This window comes from Electrona antarctica, assembly GCF_951216825.1.
Source record: "Electrona antarctica genome assembly, chromosome: 24".
Taxonomy (NCBI): domain Eukaryota; kingdom Metazoa; phylum Chordata; class Actinopteri; order Myctophiformes; family Myctophidae; genus Electrona; species Electrona antarctica.
The window spans coordinates 1992310-2008825 of NC_136803.1; the positions used below are offsets into that span (position 1 = coordinate 1992310).

Genomic DNA, 16516 nt, shown 5'->3' on the forward strand with positions numbered 1-16516 from the left:
CTTCTCAGGTTTTAGGTTTAGTCAGTTAAAATGCATATAGGTTTTAGTCACTTTTTTTTTCTAAGTCATTTGAATATTAGTATTTCAGTATAGCAGTTTTACTTTTTTAGAGAAATGCTTTTTGCTATTTTCAAATAGTTTGACGGCTACAAAACGTCCTCGTTTGACTCATCTACTTTACTTTATTTGTTTATTTAGTCGGGACAGTGTATATTGATGAACATTACATTAAAAATGCAGTGTAAATGTACCAGATTTAGCAAAACATGCTAATTTCCATCTGCAGTCCCCAGACATCAAACAATACAAACAGGACTGACATACAGGACATATCATACAAATACCTAGTACATTTCAAACGTAATAAGACTAGTAAGAATACAAAATAAGAACAGATTAAACTATTATTAGGGTACGTTTACGTACGTACGTTTACATGATCACAGGATTGGTTATTTTTTAACCATTGTTTCAATTGTCTGAAAATCTGAAAGTCTTATCTATCCTTTGATCTATTCCTTACTGTCTTCTTCACTTGTCCTTTACGGGCCGACAGGGACTGACTGTTTGATTGATTAAATGACGATTGATTGGTTGCTTGACCCTGATTGGTTGCTTGACCCTGATTGGTTGTTTGACCCTGCAGATGGCGAGAGGGCTGATATATCCTCCAACGTTTATGAAGACATTAACATAATCACCGGAGCGCTCAAGCTCTACTTCCGGGAGCTGCCCATTCCCCTCATCACGTACGACGCCTACCCACGCTTCATAGAGGCTGCAAGTAGGTCCCTAACCCTAACCCTAACCCACGCTTCATAGAGGCTGCAAGTAGGTCCCTGTTGAATGGCATTATTACCCAGTCAAACGCTTCATAGAGGCTGCAAGTAGGTCCTATTACCCAGTCAAACGCTTCATAGAGGCTGCAAGTAGGTCTATTACCCAGTCAAACGCTTCATAGAGGCTGCAAGTAGGTCCCTAACCCTAACCCACGCTTCATAGAGGCTGCAAGTAGGTACTGGTTGAATGGCATTATTACCCAGTCAAACGCTTCATAGAGGCTGCAAGTAGGTCCCTGTTGAATGGCATTATTACCCAGTCAAACGCTTCATAGAGGGTGCAAGTAGGTCCTTGTTGAATGGCATTATTACCCAGTCAAACGCTTCATAGAGGCTGCAAGTAGGTCCTGGTTGAATGGCATTATTACCCAGTCAAACGCTTCATAGAGGCTGCAAGTAGGTCCCTGTTGAATGGCATTATTACCCAGTCAAACGCTTCATAGAGGCTGCAAGTAGGTCCTGGTTGAATGGCATTATTACCCAGTCAAACGCTTCATAGAGGCTGCAAGTAGGTCCTGGTTGAATGGCATTATTACCCAGTCAAACGCTTCATAGAGGCTGCAAGTAGGTCCTGGTTGAATGGCATTATTACCCAGTCAAACGCTTCATAGAGGCTGCATGTAGGTCCCTGTTGAATGGCATTATTACCCAGTCAAACGCTTCATAGAGGCTGCAAGTAGGTCCTTGTTGACTGGCATTATTACCCAGTCAAACGCTTCATAGAGGCTGCAAGTAGGTCCCTGTTGAATGGCATTATTACCCAGTCAAACGCTTCATAGAGGCTGCAAGTAGGTCCTTGTTGACTGGCATTATTACCCAGTCAAACGCTTCATAGAGGCTGCAAGTAGGTCCTTGTTGAATGGCCTTATTACCCAGTCAAACGCTTCATAGAGGCTGCAAGTAGGTCCTGGTTGAATGGACTTATTACCCAGTCAAACGCTTCATAGAGGCTGCAAGTAGGTCCTTGTTGACTGGCATTATTACCCAGTCAAACGCTTCATAGAGGCTGCAAGTAGGTCCTTGTTGAATGGCATTATTACCCAGTCAAACGCTTCATAGAGGCTGCAAGTAGGTCCTTGTTGAATGGCATTATTACCCAGTCAAACGCTTCATAGAGGCTGCAAGTAGGTCCTTGTTGAATGGCATTATTACCCAGTCAAACGCTTCATAGAGGCTGCAAGTAGGTCCTTGTTGAATGGCCTTGTTACCCAGTCAAACGCTTCATAGAGGCTGCAAGTAGGTCCTGGTTAAATGGCATTATTACCCAGTCAAACGCTTCATAGAGGCTGCAAGTAGGTCCTTGTTAAATGGCATTATTACCCGGTCAAACGCTTCATAGAGGCTGCAAGTAGGTCCTGGTTGAATGGCATTATTACCCAGTCAAACGCTTCATAGAGGCTGCAAGTAGGTCCTTGTTGAATGGCATTATTACCCAGTCAAACGCTTCATAGAGGCTGCAAGTAGGTCCTTGTTAAATGGCATTATTACCCAGTCAAACGCTTCATAGAGGCTGCAAGTAGGTCCTGGTTGAATGGCATTATTACCCAGTCAAACGCTTCATAGAGGCTGCAAGTAGGTCCTTGTTGAATGGCATTATTACCCAGTCAAACGCTTCATAGAGGCTGCAAGTAGGTCCTTGTTGAATGGCATTATTACTCAGTCAAACGCTTCATAGAGGCTGCAAGTAGGTCCTTGTTGAATGGCATTATTACCCAGTCAAACGCTTCATAGAGGCTGCAAGTAGGTCCTTGTTGAATGGCATTATTACCCAGTCAAACGCTTCATAGAGGCTGCAAGTAGGTCCTGGTTGAATGGCATTATTACCCAGTCAAACGCTTCATAGAGGCTGCAAGTAGGTCCTGGTTGAATGGCATTATTACCCAGTCAAACGCTTCATAGAGGCTGCAAGTAGGTCCCTGTTGAATGGCATTATTACCCAGTCAAACGCTTCATAGAGGCTGCAAGTAGGTCCTTGTTGAATGGCATTATTACCCAGTCAAACGCTTCATAGAGGCTGCAAGTAGGTCCCTGTTGAATGGCATTATTACCCAGTCAAACGCTTCATAGAGGCTACAAGTAGGTCCTGGTTAAATGGCATTATTACCCAGTCAAACGCTTCATAGAGGCTGCAAGTAGGTCCTTGTTGACTGGCATTACCCAGTCAAACCACAGCGAAATGAACCACCTCATCCCGATATACTTAGTTGACACTACCTTTAACCCATTTTGACCTGAGATCAGATTCTAAAAATGTCTTCTACATCCTGACAGTTTTCTGAAAAAGCTATGTTTCTATGTCAGTCGTTCTTTGATTTTTCAAAAATAGCAGACCTACAAGCTCGTAGCGCGCCACTCGGTGGCGCGCTATGAGCTTGTAGATCTGCTATTTTTCAATGGCTAAAGCATAACATAATGCTAACACCAAAAGGGGTTCCCGCCCAAAATGGGTTAAGAGCCATTGGGATCCCAATGGCTCTTAAAGGTAGTGTAATTTTTCTTTGGTTAAAATGAGTGTTAAAAAGATCTATTTTGTGATGGTACTCATTGATATATATATATAGGGTTTATTCAGTAACAGGATGTCTCTCCAACTGACCCGTTAGGGTCAGAGTTAAATTAACATTTATTATACGAATATAAATTGGGGTCCCAGAGACAGAAATGCCATTCAACTGGGGGTCCTTGAAATTAAACTGGTTGAGAATCACTGCTAGAGCCGTAAAAACCTTCTCTTAGGGGGGGTCCCTGCATGGCATATCTTTTCAAATGGGGGTCCGCGGGCTAATTAGTGTCAATTTGGGGGTCCTTGACATGAAAAAGTTTGGGAACCCCTGACATAAGGGAGTAAATGAAGTTGCTTTCTTTCCTTCCCCCCCATAACCTGACTCCGCCAGATGGGGCAGCAGAGAGTACACTGGGTTCCCCCCTCCTGCTCCCATCCAAAGACTGTCTAAAGAGGACGAGACGCGAAGACCGTACGGGCGACGCCATGTTGCTTATGGTGTTCCATGGAAGGAAAGAAACATGCGCAATGGGCTATATGCAGCCAACACTTCCGCGTTCAGCTTCCTTGGTCTGAACTGCGCATGTTTCTTTCCTTCCATGGAGCACCATAAGCAACATGGCGCCGCCCGTACGGTCTTCGCGACTCATCCTCTTTAGACAGTCCTTGCTCCCATCTGGGAACTCTCAGGCAGACTTGATGCCCGGCCACAAAACGGCCTGGCCAATCAGCAGCAGCTAGAAGCTAGAAGCTGCTGCTAGAAGCTGCTAGAAGCTGCTGCTGATTGGCCAGGCCGTTTTGTCCCCCCCCCCCATCCCATGAATGTAAAACCAATCTGTTGTCTTTCTGATTTGTGTTCCAGAGATCATAGACACAGACAAACGGCTGGAGGCGCTGCATGAAGCGCTGAAGCTGCTGCCTCCTGCTCACTGCGAGTCACTGCGATACCTCATGGCTCACCTAAAGAGGTCAGAACAGAACATTTAGATACCTCATGGCTCACCTAAAGAGGTCAGAACAGAACATTTAGATACCTCATGGCTCACCTAAAGAGGTCAGAACATTTAGATACCTCATGGCTCACCTAAAGAGGTCAGAACATTTAGATACCTCATGGCTCACCTAAAGAGGTCAGAACAGAACATTTAGATACCTCATGGCTCACCTAAAGAGGTCGGAACATTTAGATACCTCATGGCTCACCTAAAGAGGTCAGAACATGTAGATACCTCATGGCTCACCTAAAGAGGTCAGAACATTTAGATACCTCATGGCTCACCTAAAGAGGTCAGAACATTTAGATACCTCATGGCTCACCTAAAGAGGTCGGAACATTTAGATACCTCATGGCTCACCTAAAGAGGTCAGAACATTTAGATACCTCATGGCTCACCTAAAGAGGTCGGAACATTTAGATACCTCATGGCTCACCTAAAGAGGTCAGAACATTCAGATACCTCACCTAAAGAGGTCAGAACATTTAGATACCTCATGGCTCACCTAAAGAGGTCAGAACATTCAGATACCTCACCTAAAGAGGTCAGAACATTTAGATACCTCATGGCTCACCTAAAGAGGTTAGAACATTTAGATACCTCATGGCTCACCTAAAGAGGTCAGAACATTTAGATACCTCATGGCTCACCTAAAGAGGTCAGAACATTTAGATACCTCACCTAAAGAGGTCAGAACATTTAGATACCTCACCTAAAGAGGTCAGAACATTTAGATACCTCATGGCTCACCTAAAGTGGTCAGAACATTTAGATACCTCACCTAAAGAGGTCAGAACATTTAGATACCTCATGGCTCAACTAAAGAGGTCAGAACAGAACATTTAGATACCTCATGGCTCACCTAAAGAGGTCAGAACATTTAGATACCTCACCTAAAGAGGTCAGAACATTTAGATACCTCATGGCTCACCTAAAGTGGTCAGAACATTTAGATACCTCACCTAAAGAGGTCAGAACATTTAGATACCTCATGGCTCAACTAAAGAGGTCAGAACAGAACATTTAGATACCTCATGGCTCAACTAAAGAGGTCATAACATTTAGATACCTCACCTAAAGAGGTCAGAACATTTAGATACCTCATGGCTCACCTAAAGAGGTCAGAACATTTAGATACCTCATGGCTCACCTAAAGAGGTTAGAACAGAACATTTAGATACCTCATGGCTCACCTAAAGAGGTTAGAACAGAACATTTAGATACCTCATGGCTCACCTAAAGAGGTCAGAACATTTAGATACCTCATGGCTCACCTAAAGAGGTCAGAACATTTAGATACCTCATGGCTCACCTAAAGAGGTCAGAACAGAACATTTAGATACCTCATGGCTCACCTAAAGAGGTTAGAAATGAACATTTAGATACCTCATGGCTCACCTAAAGAGGTCAGAACATTTAGATACCTCACCTAAAGAGGTCAGAACATTTAGATACCTCATGGCTCACCTAAAGAGGTCAGAACAGAACATTTAGATACCTCATGGCTCACCTAAAGAGGTCAGAACAGAACATTTAGATACCTCATGGCTCACCTAAAGAGGTCAGAACATTTAGATACCTCATGGCTCACCTAAAGAGGTCGGAACAGAACATTTAGATACCTCATGGCTCACCTAAAGAGGTCAGAACATTTAGATACCTCATGGCTCACCTAAAGAGGTCAGAACATTTAGATACCTCATGGCTCACCTAAAGAGGTCAGAACATTTAGATACCTCATGGCTCACCTAAAGAGGTCAGAACATTTAGATACCTCATGGCTCACCTAAAGAGGTTAGAACAGAACATTTAGATACCTCATGGCTCACCTAAAGAGGTCAGAACATTTAGATACCTCATGGCTCACCTAAAGAGGTCAGAACAGAACATTTAGATACCTCATGGCTCACCTAAAGAGATTAGAACAGAACATTTAGATACCTCATGGCTCACCTAAAGAGATTAGAACAGAACATTTAGATACCTCATGGCTCACCTAAAGAGGTCAGAACAGAACATTTAGATACCTCATGGCTCACCTAAATAGGTCAGAACATTTAGATACCTCATGGCTCACCTAAAGAGGTCGGAACATTTAGATACCTCATGGCTCACCTAAAGCGGTCAGAACATTTAGATACCTCATGGCTCACCTAAAGAGGTCAGAACAGAACATTTAGATACCTCATGGCTCACCTAAAGCGGTCAGAACATTTAGATGGCTCACCTAAAGAAGAACATTAACCTATTTTGAGGACGATTCTACAAATGTCTTCTAAATCATGACAGTCTTCTGAAAATGTTTTTTCATGTCAAGGACCCCCACAAATATCTGTAATTGGCCGCTGACTTCCATCTGAAAATATGTTGTTCCAGGGACCCTACCAGAAGCAAAGATTTGAGTTAAAAACGTTCACGCTGAAAGAATATATATTCAAAGATTTGCGACACATTTTTCACGATTAAGAAAAAGAAAATTGCAGATCTACAAGCTCGTAGTGCGGCACTCGGTGCCGCGCTATGAGCTTGTAGATCTGCTATTTTTCAATAGCTAAAGTATAACATAGTGCTTAAAACACCAAAAAGGGGTTCCTGACCAGAATGGTTTAAAATACCTCATGGCACACCTAAAGAGGTCAGAACATTTAAATACCTCATGGCACACCTAAAGAGGTCATACCTTTCCTGTGAATGGACCCGCTGGCTCCATTCACAGGATTAATGCCATACTGGAAATTGTCAGTAGAGGGCAGCATAGTTACCTTCTTCCTAATGGACCATAATGATCAGGACTTGGTGGTTGTTTTCCATTAAAGCTTAATATTTGACTGAATACAAATCAATGTAACTGATCTATACATTTACTTAAGTACTGTACATTATGTACTTGTCTTATTGTAAGTACAATTTTGAGGTATTTGTTCGTTACTTGAGTTTTTCCAATTACTGATACTTTTACTTCTACTCCACTACATCTCGGTTCCAAATATTGTACTTTTACTCCACTACATACAGTACATACTAAAAGTTGAGTTACTAGTTACTCTGTAGATTTTGATTATTATTACAAAACGTACATTAACCACTTCAGCCCTATATACATTTCGGCCATTTGAATATAGCAGATCTACAAGCTCGATCTACAAGCTCACAATGCGTCGCATCGCGAGCTTGTAGATCTTGCTATTTTCAAAATATTGTCATATACGGTATTTCAAAAATACTATTATTTGAAATGGGACCAATATACTTTTGTACTTTTACTGAAGTGCATTTTGAATTCCGGACTTTTACTTGTAAGGGAGTAGTTCTACATTGCAGTACGGATACTTTTACTTGAGTAAAACAATTGAGTACTTTTTCCACCACTGGCATTTGGAGATTGTGGAATAGTTCCCTGGCTACGTGTCACACATTGTGAACACTTTTCTTCTCTCTCTCTCGCTCTCTCGCTCTCTCGCTCTCTCTCGCTCTCTCTCTCTCTCGCTCTCTCTCTCTCTCTCTCTCTCTCTCTCTCTCTCTCTCTCTCCCTCTCTCCCCCCCCCCCCAGGGTGGTGCAGAATGCCAAGGACAACCTGATGACCAGCGAGAACCTGGGCATCGTGTTCGGCCCCACGGTGATGAGGGCGGCCGACCTGGACGCCATGACGGCCCTCAACGACATCCGGTACCAGCGGATGGTGGTGGAGGCTCTGATCACCAACGAAGACCTGCTTTTCTGAGGGACGACGAGCGGGGACTCTATCATTCCGACGAGATAAGGAAGGCAAGGTAGACGGGCGGGCGGACGGGATTTTGTCTTATTCTGGGAGAGGGCGTGCCGTGGACTGATGGACGGAAAAGCAAGCATGCTTCTTTGGACGTGGAAAAAGTAAAGAAACAGCAGATGATGCTTAATTTTCTTTCAATTAGACTTTTTTTTCTTTTTTTAAAAACGGGCAGGGTCCTAATGTTCCTAGGAAAGGTGAACGTAACGAAGGATGGATGGATTTGGAAAGGAGGAGAAGACTGTGGTCTCTTTCCTCATGGAGAGATGGACAGAAAGGAGGAGAAGACTGTGGTCTCTTTCCTCATGGAGAGATGGACAGAAAGGAGGAGAAGACTGGTCTCTTTCCTCATGGAGAGATGGACAGGAAGGAGGAGAAGACCGCGGTCTCTTTCCTCATGGAGAGATGGACAGGAAGGAGGAGAAGACTGTCTCTTTCCTCATGGAGAGATGGACAGGAAGGAGGAGAAGACTGTGGTCTCTTTCCTCATGGAGAGATGGACAGGAAGGAGGAGAAGACCGTGGTCTCTTTCCTCATGGAGAGATGGACAGGAAGGAGGAGAAGACTGTGGTCTCTTTCCTCATGGAGAGATGGACAGGAAGGAGGAGAAGACCGTGGTCTCTTTCCTCATGGAGAGATGGACAGGAAGGAGGAGAAGACTGTGGTCTCTTTCCTCATGGAGAGATGGACAGAAAGGAGGAGAAGACCGCGGTCTCTTTCCTCATGGAGAGATGGACAGGAAGGAGGAGAAGACCGTGGTCTCTTTCCTCATGGAGAGATGGACAGAAAGGAGGAGAAGACCGCGGTCTCTTTCCTCATGGAGAGATGGACAGGAAGGAGGAGAAGACTGTGGTCTCTTTCCTCATGGAGAGATGGACAGGAAGGAGGAGAAGACTGTGGTCTCTTTCCTCATGGAGAGATGGACAGGAAGGAGGAGAAGACCGTGGTCTCTTTCCTCATGGAGAGATGGACAGGAAGGAGGAGAAGACCGTGGTCTCTTTCCTCATGGAGAGATGGACAGGAAGGCCAATCAACCTTTTGTCTTTCATGGAGGAATGAAGGACGAGACGGCTAAAGCTTGATTCATACGCCGTGTTGCGATGCTGTCGCTTCAATGCCGCCAAAGGAACCGGTTTTCAAACGAACAATATGTCGTGCCGCGATAGCATTGTGCAGCGGTGTGTACGTGAAGCTTATGAGTGAAGGGAATGAATGTATTCCAACGTTTCAAACACGATACATATAATAAACCTCTGAGAGGTGACGGCAGCATCACTCCCTCCCTCCCGGGTTACTGTAAAACAGGTGAAAATGTGAGTCGTCATTTAGAAATTAATGCATATTATCGGTGCAGCAACGCTACTGTGTCCTCTCTCTCTCTCTCTCTCTCTCTCTCTCTCTCTCTCTCTCTCTCAATGGGATACCTTGACTGTTTTACTTTTAAACAACAATGTTGGCATGGTCTATTCACAGCTTTGGCCATATATTGCATATAAATGGCTTGCTTTTTATTGTTTTCTTTTGTTTTAGATGTCACTTTTATTTTCTCCATAGACTTTCATTAATGTTGCCAAACATACCAAAATAATCGGTGTCGACTAGAGAAGATGCCTGTTCAAAAGTACAATTCGGCTTAAAGTCCAAGCAATTGAAGGGAAGTGGAGTTTTAACCCATTTTGACCTGAGATCAGATTCTAAAAATGTCTTCTAAATCCTGACAGTCTTCTGAAAAAGCTATGTTTCTATGTCAGTCGTTTTTCAAAAATAGCAGACCTACAAGCTCGTAGCGCGCCACTTGGTGGCGCGCTATGAGCTTGTAGATCTGCTATTTTTCAATAGCTAAAGCATAACATAATGCTAACACCAAAGGGGGTTCCCGCCCAAAATGGGTTTTAAAGCAGCAAGATGGCTAGGACATCTCTCCGTTGAGACCCTGCTGCCTGCTAGGGTGGAGGTGGTCTCTCCCTGCTCTCCGTTGAGACGATGAGACCCTGCTGCCTGCTATGACACATACAGGTACTAGTAGTACTTCCTGAAGCTCATAAATGCAAATATCTCCCCTGGCTAAACAAGGATGCCTTTTTGGATGAGCGGTACGTTTTGATCTTCCACCCCGAAAGATCGGGATCGGAATCCCAGTTAGGAAAGAAAATGTCATGTTGTAGAATACTACTAATACAAGATTATTTGTGGGGGGGGGACTAGGAGTAAGGATCAAATAATACACGCGATGTTGGAAGAATGGTCAGTTTATATACGTGTTTTACTGTATAACGAAGATGTGAATAGATAATGGCAGACAATGACATGTAGCATGTGTGTCATTGAGGCATTGCTCTCTTGACCAGACACATTTTTGGGGAAGAAGTTTCTGTATTTGTTTCTGTACTCGGGTGCTAGCCTAGTGCTCTTAGCCACACGCTCATTGTTTCCGTACTCGGGTGCTAGCCTAGTGCTCTTAGCCACACGCTCATTGTTTCCGTACTCGGGTGCTAGCCTAGTGCTCTTAGCCACACGCTCATTGTTTCCGTACTCGGGTGCTAGCCTAGTGCTCTTAGCCACACGCTCATTGTTTCCGTACTCGGGTGCTAGCCTAGTGCTCTTAGCCACACGCTCATTGTTTCCGTACTCGGGTGCTAGCCTAGTGCTCTTAGCCACACGCTCATTGTTTCCGTACTCGGGTGCTAGCCTAGTGCTCTTAGCCACACGCTCATTGTTTCCGTACTCGGGTGCTACCCTAGTGCTCTTAGCCACACGCTCATTGTTTCTGTACTCGGGTGCTAGCCTAGTGCTCTTAGCCACACGCTCATTGTTTCCGTACTCGGGTGCTAGCCTAGTGCTCTTAGCCACACGCTCATTGTTTCCATACTCGGGTGCTAGCCTAGTGCTCTTAGCCACACGCTCATTGTTTCCGTACTCGGGTGCTAGCCTAGTGCTCTTAGCCACACGCTCATTGTTTCCGTACTCGGGTGCTAGCCTAGTGCTCTTAGCCACACGCTCATTGTTTCCGTACTCGGGTGCTACCCTAGTGCTCTTAGCCACACGCTCATTGTTTCTGTACTCGGGTGCTAGCCTAGTGCTCTTAGCCACACGCTCATTGTTTCCGTACTCGGGTGCTAGCCTAGTGCTCTTAGCCACACGCTCATTGTTTCCGTACTCGGGTGCTAGCCTAGTGCTCTTAGCCACACGCTCATTGTTTCCGTACTCGGGTGCTAGCCTAGTGCTCTTAGCCACACGCTCATTGTTTCCGTACTCGGGTGCTAGCCTAGTGCTCTTAGCCACACGCTCATTGTTTCCGTACTCGGGTGCTAGCCTAGTGCTCTTAGCCACACGCTCATTGTTTCCGTACTCGGGTGCTAGCCTAGTGCTCTTAGCCACACGCTCATTGTTTCTGTACTCGGGTGCTAGCCTAGTGCTCTTAGCCACACGCTCATTCCTAGCCTTTCCCATTGGTTGTAAATGAGGACAAAGCTAACGAACAACGTTTTTGACCTGGTTAAATGTACCACATGATGCAACCAGTTCTCCCTCACATTGTGCCAACACGGCCACTGAATGAGACTAATCTGCTGTTCCAACAAGGCCATACATACCTGCATTTATCTATCCACCCGTCTGTCAGGGAGATGGGACTACATATGTGACCAGATTTGACTGAGAGACTGCCATCGCGCACATTACAGCTTTTCACCAGAGGAGAAAAACTTTTTTTCCCCCTTTTTTTCCCCAAAATGAGTTTATAGCACAGGCAGACTCTTCACATACTAGAGCATGTCTGAAATAAGTGACGGGGCTGAAATCGGCATGTAAATATGAAATAAATGCCCAAACATGTAGCTAGGTTTAATGTTAGAGACCACAAAAGTGAACCTTTCAAGTTTTCTCAACTTGTTGTTTTCTGCAAGACATTACTCTATAAGCCATATCTCCAAAACTGGTGGGTCAAACTGAACAATCAATATGTCCATTTGAAGCTATGATTCCCTGCTTTCATATGACATGAAAAAATCCAATGGCAGTCTCTCAGTCAAATTTAGTCACATATGACTACATATCCCGTCACATATGACTACATATCCCAGGGAGATGGGACCATGACTACATATCCCATACAAACGGCAGTGCCATCTATCTATCTAGGCCATGGCCTGCAACTACGCCTGTGGCGAAAATGCTAATGAACAGCTTGGGGAAAGTGGAATGTGTCTCTCTCTCTGTCTCTCTCTGCATATGTCAGTGGTCAGTGCCAATGCGCAGGTTCAGATCGATTGGTCAATCCCTGAAGAGAAATCAAATAGACGATGATGGACTGACTGAGATTTGTTTTTTTGTCAAGGATGTGAAGGTCTACTGCAGGAGAGGAAGAAACGCTCACCCATTTAGTTCTGTTGACTGGAAACACACACACACACACACACACACACACACACACACACACACACACAGAGTTGACATTGCAGCTTCATGTGCAATAAGAAGCTAGCGTTGTAGTGCAACATGACGACACATCTCATGCTATAACTTTCACCCAGGTCTGTGGCGCCGGCCTGGGAGAGGCTTTCACCCAGGTCTGTGGCTCCGGCCTGGGAGATGCTTTCACCCAGGTCTGTGGCTCCGGCCTGGGAGATGCTTTCACCCAGGTCTGTGCTTTCACCCAGGTCTGTGGCTCCGGCCTGGGAGAGGCTTTCACCCAGGTCTGTGGCTCCGGCCTGGGAGATGCTTTCACCCAGGTCTGTGGCTCCGGCCTGGGAGAAACGCTGCCTGCCCCGCCCCCTCTTTAAATACCTTGCAGTATTTGTAGTTTTAGAGCTTATACTGTAGTTGACCATATATTATATATATTTTTTAATTTCGCAGCTATTATGTAAATTGAGCTTTTCTTGGAGGTGCGGTCTTCTTTTCAGACTTTGACTTTCAGACCAATCTGTTGTCTGTTTGTGAAATTCTAAGCTTCACTTGGGGATTTATTTGTCTTCGCTTGAATGGTGGCCACGGTCCAATCAAAATGTTAACCCATTTTGACCTGAGATCAGATTCTAAAAATGTCTTCTACATCCTGACAGTTTTCTGATGTTTCTATGTCAGTCGTTCTTCGATTTTTTGAAAAATAGCAGACCTACAAGCTCGTAGCGCGCCACTCGGTGGCGCGCTACGAGCTTGTAGATCTGCTATTTTTCAATAGCTAAAGCATAACATAACGCCAACACCAAAAGGGGTTCCCGCCCCAAAATGTGTTAATGCATTTCTACATTCTACCTAGAGTCCACAGCACTGTCGGTATATTCTGGTACATGTAAACACTGTATGTCGTGCCATCTACAATAACTGATACGCTGTTGGCAGCCATGAGAAATCTGACTATGGGAGCTAGAATAGGATCTTATTAGATCCCATAGTTTAAAAAGAAACTTGACTCAAAGAATATTCCTATTCCTTCACTCTCAATCTAAAGAACTAAAAGCAGGTGTGATTCTAGAATGAATTAAGTAGGCCAATTGTGCAAAAGGAAAATCTGTTTGTTAACCCATTCTGACCTGAGATCAGATTCTAAAAATGTCTTCTACATCCCGACAGTTTTCTGAAAAAGCTATGTTTCTATGTCAGTCGTTCTTCGATTTTTTTTTTGAAAAATAGCAGACCTACAAGCTCGTAGCGCGCCACTCGGTGACGCGCTATGAGCTTGTAGATCTGCTATTTTTCAATAGCTAAAGCATGACATAATGCTAACACCAAAAGGTGCCCAGAATGGGTTAAGTAGGCCAAGATTGTGCAAAGGAAAATCTGTATATTAAATTAATTAAATTCAACTGCTACACTGTTGGTTTCGCTAGACACTCAGAGGGAGAACGAGGAGGACCACATCATAAATGACTTGAATATATGATGCGGTACTTGGATGTTTTTTTTGGTGAATGAATCAGTATTGTATTTAAATGGTGTTATGAAGCAGATGTCATGGTCAAAATGCTTTTTGAAAATCGGGAACCTACTTAGTGTGTCTGCCTCCAAACAGAAGCCATCTGACCGTAACGGTGTGTGAGACATTTTTGTCCAATTATGTTGCTCAAATCAAACGAACACCCAGGTCACGTGTTCCAATTTATTTTAACCCATTTTGGCCTGACGTCAACATTTTAAATATGTCTTCTAAATCCTGTCTTCTAATTTCCTTTTCTGAAATACCTATGTTTCCATATCAGTGGTGCTCAATATTATTATAAGATATAATTATCTGTAATTGGCTGCCGACCCCCATCTGAAAATATGTTGTTCCAGGGACCCCCACCAGAAGCAAAGATTTGAGTTAAAAACTCACTCTGAAAGAATATATATTCAAAGATTTCAGGCACATTTTCACGATTTTTAAAAAATAACAGACCTACAAGCTCGTAGTGCGCCACTCGGTGGCGCGCTATGAGCTTGTAGATCTGCTATTTTTCCGATAGCTAAATTATAACATAATGTTTAAAACACCAAAAGGGGTTCCTGCCCAAAATGGGTTAAAATGTTCTATACAGATGTATCTGCGACGAGTCTAGTTCAGAATTATTGCTCTGCACAGAACTGATTACGTTTACATGCACACAATTGTGTTACTCTGAGGAATGAGGTTGTGGAAGCTTGATTAAATTTGTCTTTTAAATAGCCTTTTACCCATATGAACCCTAGCGTCCCAATTCGGACATGAACATTCGTCAGAAATGGCAGACCTGCAACTCGCAACATGATGCATTATAAGCTTAGATTCAGTGGCGTGCACAGATAGACACTAGGGGGTGCTAGAGCACCCCCTGCCCTTTTGGCAATGTGCCCTTTTGAAAAATAAAAGGAAAAAAAAACATTTTTTTCTCTTTTTTTTTTTTTGATTTTTCAAAAATAGCAGACCTACAAGCTCATAGCGCGCCACTCGGTGGCGCGCTATGAGCTTGTAGATCTGCTATTTTTCAATAGCTAAAGCATAACATAATGCTAACACCAAAAGGGGTTCCCGCCCAAAATGGATTAAGGCAACCGGCCGGTTCCACGCGCTGCACAAGGTGCCCTTTTTTAACTTGAGCACCTGCCCCTCTAAATGTCTGTGCACGCCACTGCTTAGATTGGTTATTTCCGGCAAAGCGATTTGGTGTAGGAGGACAAGGCAGCGGACCCAACCTACTATGTACAAAGTATATAGAGTTAAAGGCACTAAATAGTATCTGGTGACACACACACTACAGATTAATCAATAATGTAGACGTATTTATGTGTGCGTAAACATGGCCCTGTTCATGGCTTGTTCTTTTTTTAACTCCAGTCAGTGGATTGCACACTAGAACAGCACTCTAGGTTTCTTCAAAATATGTGAATAGTCAACAGTCTATATTGGCTTTTTTGTTGTGTAGCAGGCTAGCAGCGCACCGTAAAATGAACTCTGCATTTTGCTGTGAAGGTTTCCTTTTCAGTAATGTTTTGACTATGGTCTGAAATGCTATAGAATATATATATATATGATGAGAGCAGTATTAGCTATGGCGTCATAATCATCTGTAAAATGAAGTGTTTTGCCATGTTGTACATTTTTAACTGGTGCCAGCGTTGGGTGATGTTGAACTGTTGCTTTTAGGGCTGCAGCTATCAATTATTTTTCTTTGCAAATATTTGATCAATTACTTTTTTATTATTAAATCGAGAAGTGTTTTTTTTGTGTTTTTTGTTTTTATATCAGCAAAACAATGGACATTTTCAAATACTTTTTATTTCATTAAATCAAATATTCCGATTAACCACTTTAGCCTTGTTTTATATTCTGTCATACACCAGTGTCTCACACAAACGGCAACCGGCTCATCTGCAAGGTCACGCCACGTTTATAAGCGACTGGTTCGCTATTTGAATTTTTGACGCCTTTTAATGACAAAAAAAGTGCCCCTCAAAATCAGTTATTTTATCGGTTAATTCAATTAACTGTTGCAACCCTAGATGCTGTCTGCATGTACCCCGCACCCAACAAACGGTATCTCCCCTCCCCCCCCCACACACACACACACTTCGACAAACACTACACCACCCCCACCTCACAAAAATCTTAATTAAGTCTGTAAGTCTGCTTACTTACTACTTTTACTTAACTACTTAAACCCCATAACTGAAAAGCCGGCGCTGAAAATAGCCAATCGAGAAGCTCATAACGTTTTCCTATCTGCGATTTCTTTGCGAAAGCTTTCCCCACAATATCCATGCTGGTGTTTTAAGTGGTTAAACAGACCTGAGTTACAGCTGTACCTGGGCCGCTCCCCCCCCCCCCCCCCCACCCCCCACACCAAAAACAGCAGCGTTGTGAACTTGTAGATCTTGTTTTTTTTTTTTGCCGAATAGGGATGCTGGGGTTCAAGTGGTTAACTCTGATAAGCCCCCACTTCTGTCGGGGGTCGC

At 43.8% G+C, this 16516-nt stretch overlaps 1 protein-coding gene across 1 annotated transcript in view; it reads left to right on the forward strand.

Moving 5' to 3' along the window:
• The window catches only part of LOC306917104 (N-chimaerin-like), a 55446-nt gene extending 44629 nt beyond the window's left edge, over positions 1-10817 (forward strand). The window contains exons 12-15 of the mRNA XM_079495234.1: positions 9-15; positions 647-784; positions 4205-4310; positions 7888-10817. Of these exons, the coding sequence (XP_079351360.1) occupies positions 9-15; positions 647-784; positions 4205-4310; positions 7888-8059 (423 nt within the window). The 3' untranslated portion in view covers positions 8060-10817. The remainder of the gene's footprint in view (positions 1-8; positions 16-646; positions 785-4204; positions 4311-7887) is intronic.
• Positions 10818-16516: the final 5699 nt, after the last annotated feature.